Source organism: Fringilla coelebs (genome assembly GCF_963513975.1).
Source record: "Fringilla coelebs genome assembly, chromosome: 1".
NCBI classification, from domain to species: domain Eukaryota; kingdom Metazoa; phylum Chordata; class Aves; order Passeriformes; family Fringillidae; genus Fringilla; species Fringilla coelebs.
Genome location: NC_140028.1, coordinates 152,194,962 through 152,210,691, shown reverse-complemented (window position 1 = coordinate 152,210,691; position 15,730 = coordinate 152,194,962). Strand labels below are relative to the sequence as shown.

Sequence of the window (15,730 nt, the reverse complement as noted above, 5' to 3'; positions counted from 1 at the left end):
TGAGGAGGACATGAAAATACCAAGGAGGACCTGGAATCACCAAGGAGGACATGAAAATACCAAGGAGGACCTGGAATCACCAAGGAAGACCTGGAAACATTGAGGAAGACAAGGAAACATCAAGGAGGACCTGGAAACAACAAGGAGGACATGGAAATACCAAGGAGGACCTGGAGTCACCAAGGAGGACATGGAAACATCAAGGAGGACATGGAAACACCAAGGAGGACATGGAAATACCAAGGAGGACCTGGAATCACCAAGGAGGACATGAAAACATCAAGGAGGACATGGAAACACCAAGGAGGACATGGAAATACCAAGGAGGACCTGGAATCACCAAGGAGGACATGAAAACATCAAGGAGGACATGGAAACACCAAGGAGAACATGGAAATATCAAGGAGGACGTGGAAACATCAAGGAGGACATGAAAATACCAAGGAGGACATGGAATCACCAAGGAGGACCTGGAATCACTAAGGAGGACAGGAAAACATCAAGGAGGACCTGGGAACAACAAGGAGGACGTGAGAAAAAGAACCCAATCTATAAATGAGGTTTCTTAACTTTTTAAACATCTGAATCTGAAATTTAAAACCCTTTTGGCCACCGAGTTTGTCAAGACAACCAAGAGGAATAAAAACTTTGGAGATCTTCCCTCTCTGTGGATTTTCATCGTTCAAACAGTGGAAAATTCTTCCCAGTGCCGTGGATGTTCTCTGACCTCCAGCTGATTGCCCATAAACAGATAAACAAAGCCAATCCCTGGCTAAAAAAATTCGATTTTGGGAGATCTCTGTGAACTTTTTTGGCTCCAGAACAAGACAAGGAACAGAGTTGAGGAATGATGAGGGGTAGGACAAGACATGATCTCATCTGAACCAGGACCAAGGGGAATGGAGGAGGCAGAAAAACAATTGTCTGCCCTTATTCAGGGAAGCAGGAATGGTGAAACTGCTGCCAAAAGTCATCCCAAAGAAATAAAAGGAAGATTAAACAGCTGTCAAATCCCAGAAAAGAGCAGGATCATGGAGCAAGGAATCCTGAGGAGAACTCTGCTGCTGTGGATGGGAATAGAAGAGGAGCAACAGAGGAACCTGCCAGGGCTGAGATTCCCTGTCCAAGCCCAACATGTGGCTCTGGAGAAGAGGATGATGATCCAAAAGATTCCAGGGAGATTCCATGTGAGCCAGTCAGCCGGGATGCTGCAATGCACAGCTTGGCTGGGGGAAGTGAGAGGCTCCATGGAAATACTCCATGGGGCATTGCCAGATGTTTTCTAGGATGAGAGGAAAACGGGCACAGATCTGACACAAAGGAGGAGGGAAAACAAGGGAAAAACAGGGAACAGCTCTTTTGGATCTTTTCCTCCTCCTTGAAGTGAACTTGGGAAAGTTTCTTCCCCTGTTTTCCAGGTTGGACAGGGCTTGGAGCACCCTGGGATAGTGGAAGGTGTCCCTGCCCATGGAATGAGATGGGCTCTAAGGTCCTTTCCAACCCATCTCGTTCTGGGATGATTCCATGACAAGGATTCCATGACAAGGATTCAATGCCACGTTTGCTACACCCTGTCACATTCATATTTTCTGTCAAAATCCCTTTGCCCAGGATTCTTCTCCTGGGAAGCTGAGAAGCCTCAGAGAAAAAGGAAAAACAACAATTATCTGATTTGCTTCTCCTGTGTTTTGCTGCTTGGGAATGTGTTTGGACATTGTTTATCTGACAGGTGATTGTTTCATTGAATTGTTTCATGTGAATTGTTTTGACTCATTGGCCAATCAGGGCCAAACTCTGTGGGGACTCTGGAATCACAAGTTTTCATTATTATCTTTTTAGACTTCTGTCCGGATCCTTTCTGTATTCTTTAGTGCAGTTTAGTATAGCGTTCTTTAATAAAATATAGATCATAAAATAATAAATTAGCCTTCTGAGAACATGGAGTCAGATCCATCATTCCTCCCTGCCATGGGGCACCCCACAAATACAGAAACACCCCAGCTCCAATCTGCTCTCTCCCCTCCACGATTCCCTGTTGGATCTGAACCGGGATGGGCACAAGCCCTGTCATTCCTGCAGGATTTGTGGAGGGCAGCGGGTGAATCCTGAACAAATGAATCCTCCCCTCCAGGGTTTCCTGTGGCCTTTGGGGCTGTGTTTCCAGGGGAAAACCCCACAGGGCAGGAACTGTCATCCCACAGGGACTCAGACCTTTGGATGGGGACAAACTCCTTGGGAAACATCCTCAGCTCCTGGAGATGGAGGAAGGGTCCAAAGGCTCTGGCTAAGCTCCAACAGGATCATTCCATTTGTCCTTCCAGGTCAAATCCCAACCCAGAATTGGGGCTTCTTCTCTCTTTCCAGACATCCCAGCTCTGGTTCTTCCTCACTAAAATCCAGGAGGGATGACCCTGCATCTCCAGGAAATCCTGATCCATGCACTCAGTCAAGAGCTTGGGATCAGCCCAGGAATGATGGGAACACACTGTGACAAACAGGTCCTGCTGGGCCTTAGTGGCAGTTTTCCCCCTGTTTTGGTGTCAGCATTATCCCAATTTTTACAAGGATGCTGCTCATGCACAGAAACATCCAGGAAAGGAAAAATCCATCTATGATTTGCAATTCAAAGGATTTTAAAAATATTTCTTCCCCCTGCACAACCTTAATGCCTGTAATTTTCATCTACATTTAAAAACAGGTTTGATTTATTTAAATCCTAAATAATCCAGCATTGAATTCATTTCAGTGAGAGCTGCATTTTAGGAGGGGGGGTTTTGTTTGTTTATAAATGAATTTATGGCTTTTGCTGATTCCTTGAATTTCTGAGGGATTGTCAAATGTTCTCAATCTTGAGTAATAAACACAAGCAAAGAGTGAGTCACGGGTTGGGGTTTTTTGGTATTTTTGCTTTGTTCCAGCAGTGAAATGATAATTTAGAAACGTCTTTGAGCCAGAAAATCAGGAGGGGTAGAAGAAGAGAGCAGGAAAATGGACTAATTTTTGAAAAGTTGATATTTTGATAACTCTTATTTGGTGGGAAACGGTTATGATGAGGTCTGACTTCTTTTGATGAGGCAAAACAAGAAAAGAACATCACACATAAATATTGGCTGTCAGAGATTTCTGTTCAGGACAAGAGGGAATGGCCTGAGGCTGGGCCAGGGACGGCTCAGGGTGGGCACCAGGAGGAATTTCCCCATGGAAAGGCTGCTCAAGCCTTGGAAGGAGCTGCCCAGGGAGGTTTGGAGCCCCCATCCCTGGAGGTGTCCAAGGAATTCCTGGATGTGGCACTTGGAGCTGTGGTGGGGATTGGGCACAGCTCAGAGTTGATGACCTTGGAGGGCTTTTCCAGCCTCAGGGATTCTGGGATTCTGTGACCTGCAACTGATGGAGAGGAGCTCCAGCTCCTGTCAGGACCTCAGGGCCACCACATCCCCCACCAGGTCTGAATCCAAACCTCGGACGTGTCAGAGGGAGGAGACTTTTCCCTGGAATCCACTAGGCTTTGGTCAGACCCTGATCTGAGAGGCTGATAAAGGTGTGGGACACAAAGTCAGGATCCCACCTGCTCTTCCTGACTTCCTTCAGAGTCTGGGGAAATTAATCCTTAATTAGCCCTCAGAAAAGCAGCTGGTGGAGTCTTTCTCCTCATTAGGGTTGGGATTAATTGTCCAGAGAAACTGGATACTCCATCCCTGGAAGAGTCCAAGGCCAGGCTGGACAGAGCTTGGAGCAACCTGGGACAGTGGGAGGTGTCCCTGCCACGGCAGGGGGTGGAACAAGGCGACCTTTAAGGTCCCATCCAACCCAAACCATTCCAGAATTCCACGACCCTGTGGATCAGGACATTCAGAGGGCAGAGCGAGGAACAACCCCGAGATTTAAGACAGGATGGGAGCTGCTTTCCAGGAGCACCCACAAAAAGGCAGGGCCCAGTTATCCACCCTGGGAGCTGATTTTAGCCACACTCACCCCTCTGGGCCCTGCCAATTCCGTGCCCTTGGTGGCTCCCTGTCCACCTGCCCCTCTGGAAAGAGCAGGAATGCCGCACATTCCCATAAACCACATCCAACCCTAAAATTGTGCCGGTTCCTGCCTTGCCCCCAGGACTTGGGGAAAGGAGAGGACAAACCCTGCCCGCCTCCACGAGCTGTTAACCCTCCCCACCCCAGAGGAGCAAGAATTCCCAAGGGAAGAAGAACGTGGGACTGGTGGTACCCAACACGACCTTTGACTGACGGATGGCCTTTCCCAGCCCTGTGTGTGTCACCAGGCAGATCCACAGGCGGAGAACAAACCAAACCCAAGCCACAGACTGTCCCCCCCTCCCCAGGGTGGCTTGTCCCCTCCCAGGACGATGGCCCTGCACCCTCCCTGCACGCCTCCTGCTCTCCTGGGGGACGCTCCCGTCCTCCTCGGCCGCCCACGCTCTCCGAGGGATCCAAGGACCGCGCGGGGCTTTGCCGCCCTCCCCAGCGAGCTCCCAGGATCTCCGGGGTCCGGCAGGTCTGGAGAGCTCTGTTATCACCAGGAGAACGTGGATCACGGAATTCATCATGGGTGGCATCACCCGCTGGCCACGCTGGTGGCTCACTTTTTTTTTTTGGATTTTTTTTTTTTTTTTTTTGTGTTTCCCCAAATAACTTAATCTCTCATTCCACAGAACAGAGGAGCTGCATGGAAACCCTCGGAATCCGCTGCATGGCCTGATGGTCTTTTCCCACTAAATGCTCTCCAGGAACCTTTTTTTTTTCTTTCATCCTTTGGCTGAGTTTTTTCCTTTCCTCCTCCTGTCTTTACATCACTGTCTCTCTCTCCTCTTCCACCAGGACCGTGGGTCTGTCTCCGTCGTAGAGCCCGGAGCCGTTCAGGTATTCCTCATCTTTGTTGTACTGCTCGGGGCCGGAGGAAGGCATGGAATTCTCGGAAATGGAGCCGTTTTTCACATAACCTGGCAAATTCCGGTGGCCGTTGAGGGTCCCTGGAATAAGTCTGGTGTTGAGGTGGAGGGCAAGCGCCCCTCTGGTGGCTACATTGGTGATGCTGGTGTGGGAAACCATTGGTCCATAACTGTAGGTTGTGCTCCCACTCCGGGCTTTCCTTTTAAAGTCAAGTGCTAAAGTCCACCTGCTCCATGACTTCTTTATTTCTGCTTGGACCTGAGGGGGAAAAAAAAAGAGGGGGAAAAAACACCCGTGAGTGGGAGAAGAAAAATCCCAGAAAAACGTGGTGTCCATAGATGTGATTCCATGAAATTGGAATAAATTCACATTGAATAAATCATAAATTCACATTAAATAAATAATAAATTCACATTAAATAAATTAAAAAATCACATTAAATAAATAAAACATTCACATTACATAAATAAAAAAAATCACATTAAATAAATTAAAAAATCATATTAAATAAATAATAAATTCACATTAAAAAAATGGAGGGGGAAATAAACCCCGTGAGTGGGAGAAGAAAAATGGCAGAAAAACGTGGTGTCCATAGATGTGATTCCATGAAATTGGAATAAATTCACATTGAATAAATCATAAATTCACATTAAATAAATACAAAAATCACATTAAATAAATAAAACATTCACATTAAATAAATAAAAAAATTCACATTAAATAAATAAAAAAATCACATTAAATAAATTAAAAAATCATATTAAATAAATGAAAAATTCACATTAAAAAAATGGAGGGGGAAATGAACCCCATGAATGGGAGAAGAAAAATGGCAGGAAAATGCAGTGTCTGTAAATAGAATGGGTGGGAAACTCTGCGGGGACTTGGAATTTCATGGTCTTTATGGGCTCCTTCCAAATCAGGAGATTCTGTGATTCCATGAAATTGGAATAAATTCACATTAAATAAATAATAAATTCACATTAAAAAAATGGAGGGGGAAATAAACCCCATGAGTGGGAGAAGAAAAATGGCAGGAAAATGCAGTGTCTGTAAATAGAATGGGTGGGAAACTCTGCCGGGACTTGGAATTTCATGGTCTTTATGGACCCCTTCCAAATCAGGAGATTCTGTGATTCCATGAAATTGGAATAAATTCACATTAGATAAATGAAAAATTCACATTAAAAAATGGAGGGGGAAATAAACCCCATGAGTGGGAGAAGAAAAATGGCAGGAAAATGCAGTGTCTGTAAATAGAATGGGTGGGAAACTCTGCCGGGACTTTGAATTTCATGGTCTTTATGGGGTCCTTCCAAATCAGGAGATTCTGTGATTCCATGAATTTGGAATAAATTCACATTAAATAAATAATAAATTCACATTAAGAAAAATGGAGGGGGAAATGAACCCCGGAGAAGAAAAATGCCAGAAAAACGTGGTGTCCATAGATGGAATGGGTGGGAAACTCTGCCGGGACTTGGAATTTCATGGTCTTTATTGGCCCCTTCCAAATCAGGAGATTCAGAGATTCCATGAAATTGGAATAAATTCACATTAAATAAATAAAAAAATTCACATTAAATAAATAAAAAAATCACATTAAATAAATAAAAAAATCACATTAAATAAATTAAAAAATCACATTAAATAAATTAAAAAATCATATTAAATAAATGAAAAATTCACATTAAAAAAATGGAGGGGGAAATGAACCCCATGAGTGGGAGAAGAAAAATGGCAAAAAAATGCGGTGTCCATAAATAGAATGGGCGGGAAACTCTGTGGGGACTTGGAATTTCATGGTCTTTATGGGCCCCTTCCAAATCAAGAGATTCTGTGATTCCATGAAATTGGACTAAATTCACATTAGATAAATAAAAAATTCACACTAAATAAATAAAAAAATTCACATTAAATAAATAAAAAAATTAACATTAAAAAAAATGGAGGGGGAAAATGAACCCCGGAGAAGAAAAATGGCAGAAAAACGTGGTGTCCATAGATGAAATGGGTGGGAAACTCTGCGGTGACTTGGAATTTCATGGTCTTTATGGGCCCCTTCCAAATCAAGAGATTCTGTGATTCCATGAAATTGGAATAAATTCACATTGAATAAATAATAAATTCACATAAGACAAATAAAAAAAATCACATTAAATAAATAATAAATTCACATTAGATAAATAAAAAAATCCACATGAAATAAATAATAAATTTGCATTAAAGAAATAATAAATTCACATTAAATAAATGATAAATTCACATGAAATCTGCCCTTTCCAAATGAAATATTGGACACTGGGAAGCTTGAATGGCTGAAAACATCTGGCTGAAAAGGCAGGATAGCTCTGCCCAGGGGCTGAGGGATGGAGAGCAGCATATCCAAGGGGAATTGTCTCAATGTCCCATAAAAATCAAGTGTAAGTGGGAAAACCACCTTGAGTGGCACCTGAATTCTGAGAAATTTCCCTAGAATGGGGATTTTAGACTAGGTCTAAAGTAGGTTGCTAGATTTAGGATGAGATCAATTCCCCTTAGATGTTATCCTCATTTTATCTGCAGAAAATAAACAGTGGTTTGTTTTTTTTTTAGTTCTATTTCCCCTTAAAATCCATAAATTTAGGTTATAAATTCCCTTTAGAATCCATAAATGTATGTCATAAATTCCCTTTAAAATCCATAAATTTCATTTTATGCCAGTCTGTGGAAGTTCTTCCCTGGGGTGCAGCCACTGACCATGCACTTTCTTAATTAGCAGCAATAGAGGGAATTAATGGAAATGAGGAAATTAAAGCATATTATTCTGGAAATAGATAAAAAAGTCAAAAAAGCCTGGAAAAATCCAGATTTTTTTTTTTTTTTTGGTTAATCAGTGACTCTATCAATCCATTTTTCTTCCTAATTTGAAATGAAGCAGCACTAAGCAGCACTTGTGCTAGGAAATTAAAAATTCCACATTTTTTCTCCATTAGCTGCTTCCAGAAGCTCATTTATTGGTGCCATGCTGACCTGGGGCTTTTCCACCAGAAAAGAAAAAATGAGGATTTGAATTTTTTATGCGGACTGAAAGACCTTGGACTGCAAAATAAAGTTGTTTGTTGCAGAAAAATGAGGATGTGCTGCTGTGCATCCACCTGGGTGTGGAATTAACCCAAGAAGGGAGGGAATGAAGATGTTCATGACTCACCTCTCCATTGCAAAAACAGTATATGATGGCAACAAAAAATCCCTGGAAGGAGGAAGGAACAACAAATTAATGGGAATTTCGGGAAATTTGGGTCTCTTTTCTGCCCAGCACCCCCAGGCTTCTCTAGGACTGGGGACATTCAAAATGTGTGTGAGCAATGTGGGGTGGTTCAGTGGGGCAGGAGAGGGAAACAGAGACAATTCCCTGTGGATGGAGCTCCTGGTGGACCAGGAGCCAGCAGAGTGTCCTGGGGGACAAGAGGCCAAGGGGATCCTGGGGTGCATTGGGAAGAATTGGGAAGAGCATTTTTTTGCTGGACAAATTTCCCATTTTCTTGTTGCACTTTGCAAGCAGAAAACAGATTTGAGGCTCAAATATTTTCAAATCCCCCCACGAATGAACTCTAGCGTCCTGTAAACCCAGCCCTGCTGCCAAAGGCAGCCTGGCACCCACATCTCCCTCCTCTCCCCGCTGAAATTCCCATGTTTTCCCGGAGTTCCAGTACCTGGAAAGAGTTGAACAGCATTTCATAGTGCATTTGAACTTGCCAAAGAATCCCTGACACGTCTGTGTATGGCATAGCCATGAAAACAATATAGTGAACGCCAAACAGAGGCATAAGGACAAGGGTAGATTTCAGCAGCTTCCTGCAGGGAAAAAAAGGGGGAGAAGGGGGAGAAAAGAAAGAAAGAGGGAGAAAAGAAAGAAAGGGGAAAAAAGAAAGAAAGGGGGAAAAAGAAAGAAAGGGGGAAAAAGAAAGAAAGGGGGAAAAAGAAAGAAAGGGGGGAAAAAAGAAAGAAGGGGGAAAAAAGAAAGAAGGGGGAAAAAAGAAAGAAGGGGGAAAAAAGAAAGAAGGGGGGAAAAGGAAGAAAGGGGGGAAAAAGGAAGAAAGGGGGGGAAAAAGGAAGAAAGAAGGGGAAAGGAAGAAAGGGGGGGAAAGGAAGAAAGGGGGGAAAAAGGAAGAAAGGGGGGAAAAAGGAAGAAAGGGGGGAAAAAGGAAGAAAGGGGGGAAAAAGGAAGAAAGGGGGGGAAAGGAAGAAAGGGGGGGAAAGGAAGAAAGGGGGGAAAAAGGAAGAAAGGGGGGGAAAAGAAAGAAAGGGGGGGAAAGAAAGAAAGGGGGGGAAAGAAAGAAAGGGGGGGAAAAGGAAGAAAGGGAGGGAAAAGGAAGAAAGGGAGGGAAAAGGAAGAAAGGGAGGGAAACGAAGAAAGGGAGGGAAAGGAAGAAAGGGAGGAAAAGGAAGAAAGGGGGGGAAAAAGGAAGAAAGGGAGGGAAAGGGAAGAAAGGGGGGGAAAAGGAAGAAAGGGGGGGAAAAGGAAGAAAGGGGGGAAAGGAAGAAAGGGGGGGGAAAAGGAAGAAAGGGGGGGGAAAAGGAAGAAAGGGAGGGAAAAGGAAGAAAGGGAGGGAAAAGGAAGAAAGGGGGGGAAAAGGAAGAAAGGGGGGGGAAAGAAAGAGGGGGAAAAAGGAAGGAAGGGGGAAAAAAAGAAGGAAGGGGGGAAAAAAGGAAGGAAGGGGGGAAAAAAGGAAGGAAGGGGGAAAGGGATAAATAAGGGAGAAAAAGGGGGGAAAGAAGAAAAGGGGGAAAGAAGAAAAGGGGGAAAGAAAGGAAAAAAAAAAGGAGTTAGTGCATGATAAACCTCCCTGGCATCACCAGCCCAGCCAGGTTTGTCACTGGGCACAAGCTGCTCATGGTTTCCTCCTTGTCCCCCTGGATGTGGAATGTCTACACAGGGGCTGTGGAATTCCACCTGGAACTCCAAGCTGTTGGTTCATGCTCCAGCGTGGCCCTGTGGGATGCTGGAGGTGACAACACTGAGGTGGCTTTTCCAGCCTCAGAGCAATCCAGGCTTGGGTCAGGATCATGGGGGGAAGGAGAAAAGGAAGGAGAAAGCTTCAGCTTCTCCATGTTTTGCTGCTTTGGAATGTGATTTGGAGAATTGTTTACCCAGCATGTGAAATTGTTTTTACCTGATGACCAATGACAGCCACCTGTGTCGAGGCTGTAAACAGTCACAAGATTTCCTTTCCTTTCCTTTCCTTTCCTTTCCTTTCCTTTCCTTTCCTTTCCTTTCCTTTCCTTTCCTTTCCTTTCCTTTCCTTTCCTTTCCTTTCCTTTCCTTTTCCTTTCCTTTTCCTTTCCTTTTCCTTTCCTTTTCCTTTCCTTTTCCTTTCCTTTTCCTTTCCTTTTCCTTTCCTTTTCCTTTCCTTTTCCTTTCCTTTTCCTTTCCTTTTCCTTTCCTTTTCCTTTCCTTTTCCTTTTCCTTTCCTTTCCCTTTTCCTTTCCTTTCCCTTCCCTTTCCCTTCCCCTTCCTTCCCCTTCCCTTTCCTTTCCCTTTCCTTTTCCTTTCCTGCCTTCTGATGAAATCCTTTCTTCTATTCTTTTAGTATAGTTTTAATATTTCATTTTCTTTTAATATGATATATCTCATAAAATAATAAATCAGCCTTCTGAAACATGGAGTCAAGATTCTCCTCTCTTCCCTTGTCAGGGTTGCCAGCAAATTCAGCAGATCTGGGGCAGAGGGAGGTGAGTTAGGACTGGAATTACTCCAGATATGCAGGGAGGAGGAGGACAGAGCAGAGGTGACCACTCCCAGGAGGTGCCCTGGGCTTCAGCATCTCTTGGAAAAGCTCCTTTTCCCAGGGAGCAGCTCCACCTCAGCGCAGGATCAGCGCTGGGGACTCCACAACCCGGAGAGTTTGGCTGGGCTGGCTCCAGAGGGAATCAGCTTTGCCTGGAAGCGCCATGGATTGAGGGCTTGGACCTTGTGCCAGGAGTTCCAGAAAGCCCCGGGCGCAGCAGGGACCGGGAAGGGCAGGGATCCCTCCCAGAACGGGCTCTGCCCAGCGCCTGCAAACCACCCAGGGAATTTAACACTTTAAAAGGAGCAGGAGGCATCCAAACCATAATTAATGGCAAAGCTTCAGCCGGGGAGAAGTAAATAAATGGATAAATCAGAGCCCTGAGGGGCAGCGAGGAGAACCGGGAGGCGTTTTCCTGCCAGATCTCCCTCCTGCCTTCCAGTGTGTGTTTGGAGAGGGAGGTGGGAGCGATGAGCTCATGGTTTACATCCCAAACCATCCCGCTCTCCCCCCTTCCCAAGGGTCCTGTTGGGCAGTCCAGGAGATCCTGAGAAGCCTTGGGAGCTCTCAAGCAGCCGCAGCGTCCCAGCAATCCGATTTTTCCGTCCAATTTTTGACCATGCTACAAATAACCTGAATTGTCAAGGGAGATGAGCTGGCAGAACAAAGGAAAACCAAACAAAACAACGAAAGTAAATTGGAATCCTTCTGTCAGTTCAGCCAAGGCACTGAAACAGCCGCACAAGGGCAGGTTTAACCAATAGGCCAAGCTTAACAAAGCGCAGGAGGGAAATAAAAATAAGCAAATAAACTGATACAAGTTTTACGGCCTTCAACAGCACAAACAATGTTTTATTTTTGCACTTTGGGTTCAAAAACCGGCTGAAGAGCTGAAATTCCTCCCTAACCTCCAGCAGGCTGGATTTGAAAGGTTAGGAGAGTTTTAAATTGCTCTGGTTTATTCTGCATTACCACGCTTGGAAGACATCAAAATTTTTGAGTTATTTTAGGTGGCATCAGTGTCCCCCTGGCTTTCTCCACAGCCAAGGGGGTGAACCAAGGACTTTGTCCCACCCCAGAAAGGGGACAGGGCAGGTGACACTCACCTGTACTGTTGTCTCGAGTCACACCTCCCTGCATTCGTCTCTCGGAGCTTGGTTGCGAGGACTCTGATAATATTGATAAAGAGAATAAAATTTACCTGCAGGGAAAAGAAAACAAACAACAAAGAAATGAGAGCTGTTAAAAAAACTGATGAAAATGGAGGAGTTGTTCGGTTGGTGTTTCCCCCAGGTGAGGCAGGGGCTGGGATTGGGGAGGAAGCTCCTCCTGTGGAAGGGATGAGTGTTCCAGGAATGATCCCGAGGTTTTTAACCTTCAGGGAGGATATGGAATGGCTCACAAGGTGTGGACATCTCACAAGGAAACATCTGAGCCAGTCAGCCCAGCAGGCACCTGGAGGAGGCCAAAATGAGGTTTTATTTGTCTTTACAAATAAGACAAATGAAGATCCCCTCGGGATAACGGGAGCACTCATAGGATGTCTTCCCACACTTCCATGTGCAAAAGGAAAGAGGAACGAGCCCAAGGCACCGCGGTGAAGACACAGAGTGACCCTAACTGGAGATGACAGCTCAAGAATGAAGAAGGGCAATGAAACTCTTGGATTTCTCCCATATTCCTACTGCTGAGATTTCTCTGGGAAGTGTTTAGGATGGAGCAGGTGAGGACAGTCAGGGAATATCATCTACTGCCTTTCAGGGAGACACATCTGTGAACCCAGCTCGTGGCCAGCTGCTCAAGATAATTCCAGTGGTGCCTTGGAACAGGCTGGCCCAGGAAGAAGTAGAATCTCCATCCCAGGAAGTGGTGGAATCTCTATCCTGGGAAGTGGTGGAATCCCCATCCCGGGAAGCAGTGGAATCTCCATCCCGGGAAGCGGTGGAATCCCCATCCCGGGAAGCGGTGGGATCCCCATCCCGGGAAGCGGTGGGATCCCCATCCCGGGAAGCGGTGGGATCCCCATCCCGGGAAGCGGTGGGATCCCCATCCCGGGAAGCGGTGGGATCCCCATCCCGGGAAGCGGTGGGATCCCGTGTGGATGTGGCACTTGGGGACAAGGGTTAGTGGTGACCATGGTGGTGCTGGGGAAATGGTTGGACTTGACCTGGGAGAACATTTCCAACCTTTGTGAGTCCGTGATTCCAATCCTGTCCTACAGGAACGTGCTGAGGAAAATGTAATGGCAGCACCTCATGGAGAGGAAAGATGGGTTGGCACTGGGGAGATTCCCATCTTTGTAGAGCTCTTCAGAGCTTGGTTTCCCTGGATTCCCCCAGCTGCTGGCCCAGCCAAACCCTTCCATGGGGTTATGGAGAGGGTGCAGGCAGGACCATCCTGTAACCTCAATGAGCAGATCCACGCTGTTGGAAAACGCCTACGGATTCCTCTGGAGCCTTCAGCATTTCGAGACACGGAATTGCCACACCACAGACCAGCTTGGAGTTTGAGGGAGGCACCATTGTGAACCTCAAGCTGGATTATCCAGGAGACCTCCTGGGATTCGTTTTGGCCGGAGCCAGAGCAGATCCGTGTTCCGGCATTTCCATGACAGAGATCCCACCGCAACCATTGGAGAGTCGTTCCCACAGTCAGTTATCCTCCCTGGTAAAACCAGGAATTCCCTGAGCTGCTGAGCCAGCAGGGCCTGGTTTGCCCTGGCTTTGTCTCCTGTGGTTGGATTCCTCCTCCTTTGAGGAGGTGCAAGCTCGTTTGGAACTGTTCTCCATAAAAAATGCGGGGAAGATCGTGCCACACCCTTTCCGTCACTGGGATATGAGGGAAAATTCTCTCCCGCATCCATTTCCCTGTTTTCATGAGGTTTGTGGGAATTTTACACCCCGTCAACCCCATTCCCCGAGTTCCATTTGGCTGAAATTTCCTGACTGGCACAGGAATTATGAAGGAGGAACAGATTGACCGACCGGCAGGGAAGGACAGAGCCTGGGGGCATTTAATTCCTTGGAAACTGTCTGAAAGGGAAAAACCATGCAGGATTTATGTCTCTACAGGAGCTTTTCCAGCTTTAAAGGCTCCAAAGTGGGATTTTGTTCTGCATTTGTCAACAAAATTAAAGATGCCCAACCTTATCACACCCAGGAGGGAAACTCCTCTGATTTCCCCAAATGTGCTAAATTTGAAAAGAAATCCAGACAAAGGAATCACATCCAAATTAGCAGAAAGTGGAGAGATTTTAAACCCCTCGGCCTCCAAAATCTCATCCAGAAAATGCAGGACTTAGGCCAGAAATGTGGGAATGGCAGAAGCAGCCAAGTGAACAATACGAACCCACAGAAATTAAATAGACACAACCCATGGAATATTTTTGCATAATAAACAGCTGGATTTGCAAATTGCCAGGGCACAGGCACAGCCTCCTGGAGAAACCTTATTTTTCCAAGGATGAGCCTCAATTGGGCCCTTTCTCCTCTGCTAATTGGCCTTCAAATGAAATGCGATGGGGTCGCTGGAATTAATTTAATTGAACCATCTGAACTTTCTGCTCCATTTCCAAAGATGCGGTCTCCGTGATGGGTTTCTTCCAAGGAATTGCTGGAGCCAGGTGGAGATTTTCCACCAGAAGGATGAAATCCAGCCCCCCTTCCCCCACAAACCCCAAAAATCTCACCTAATGGCACAGATGAGCACATCCACCTCAGAAAATTTCCTGCTCTTTGTGTGCCTGGTGCTCTGCTCACCCACACTGAGGATCTTCCAAGGCCTCCTGATTCGGGAGGCCACGAGGAAGAGCCTGATTCCAAATTCTCTGCGCCCTGGAGAGATTCCTACTGGCTCCACTCGTGGATGAGTGGAAAGGGAGATGGGATTTGGGGCAGTGTGTGAGCTCTTTGACATGGATTCCACCAGGAGACTCAGCAATGGAGAGCCCCAAATACAGAGAGGGTGGGGAAGAGGGTAATTAATGAAGTCATTAATTAGAACATAACTGAATTCACCTGGTGCAGATAATTAACTCTTATAATGCCCTCTCCAGCTTTGGGATAATGCCACTTGGATCCCTCCTGTCCCCTCTGGCTCCTGGGTGGGGGTTGGAATGATCCACCCTCAGTGATTAACCATCCAGTCAAAGCTGGGGTGGTTTCCTTTCCCTTCCCACCTCAGGCTTCCCAAGCTTTTACCAGCTCAGAAATAAAGGGATGATCCTGAAACATGCCTGGGAAAAGATTTGGTCCAGCCACAGACTCCAGATTCCATCTCTTCCCACTGGTGATGCCTGGTAAGAGCTTGTTATGATCCCTGAGAGTTTCCAAGATCATCTGGGTTGGAAATATTGCCTTGAGTGTTGATTTCATTGATGATTTTAGGGTCTTAGCCCTAAAAATGTGGGATTTTTGTCTCCTTGAAGTCACTCACAAGCCCTTCTGCCATATTCAGCTGCCAAAATTCCAGGCAGGACAAACATGAACCCCTCAAAGTGGGCACGTAGGGACTATTACTGGGCAGGATTTCTGATAACAGGAGTAGGAAATCCTGGATCAGCTCTTCCCAAGGACCCAAAGGCCTCCCAGCTCCTCACTCATCTCATACTCACCACGATAGCTGCCAGGATGGGCACCTGAATAATCCACTTTAAATTGCCAGCACTCAAGTCCCAACACCTGGGGAGAGATGGACATCCTGTCAGGAAAGCTCTGGAAGAGCAATGGACTCCAGAGTTCTGTTGGAAAAATCCCCCTGGAAGGATGAGTTCCTCCAAAGCCTGGTGGAAGGACCCTGCTCTAACCCTGCCTGCACTCAGTGAGACTTGGGAATATCCCTTTTCCTGCTGTAATGCTGCTAAAAAATGAGAATATTCCCATGGTTGGGATGGTTCTGCTCTCCAGAGGCTGAAGCTCTTTCCAGCTCTTTCCACACCCATCCAGACCCGTCCCTTCCGGGCAGGAACAGATCCTTTTCCACTTCTTCACGTCCTCACCAGAAAAAAAATCTCTCCATTAAAAATGATCCAGGGCTCGTGAGCACAGGAGAGGCAGA

At 46.0% G+C, this 15,730-nt stretch overlaps 1 protein-coding gene across 1 annotated transcript in view; it reads right to left on the bottom strand.

Moving 5' to 3' along the window:
• Positions 1-4,225: 4,225 nt before the first annotated feature.
• The window catches only part of PTH1R (parathyroid hormone 1 receptor), a 94,590-nt gene continuing 83,085 nt past the window's right edge, over positions 4,226-15,730 (bottom strand). Inside the window, exons 9-13 of the mRNA XM_084207968.1 lie at positions 15,288-15,354; positions 11,782-11,876; positions 8,600-8,741; positions 8,095-8,136; positions 4,226-5,159 (exon numbers count right to left, since the gene is read on the bottom strand). Of these exons, the coding sequence (XP_084064094.1) occupies positions 4,797-5,159; positions 8,095-8,136; positions 8,600-8,741; positions 11,782-11,876; positions 15,288-15,354 (709 nt within the window). The 3' untranslated portion in view covers positions 4,226-4,796. The remainder of the gene's footprint in view (positions 5,160-8,094; positions 8,137-8,599; positions 8,742-11,781; positions 11,877-15,287; positions 15,355-15,730) is intronic.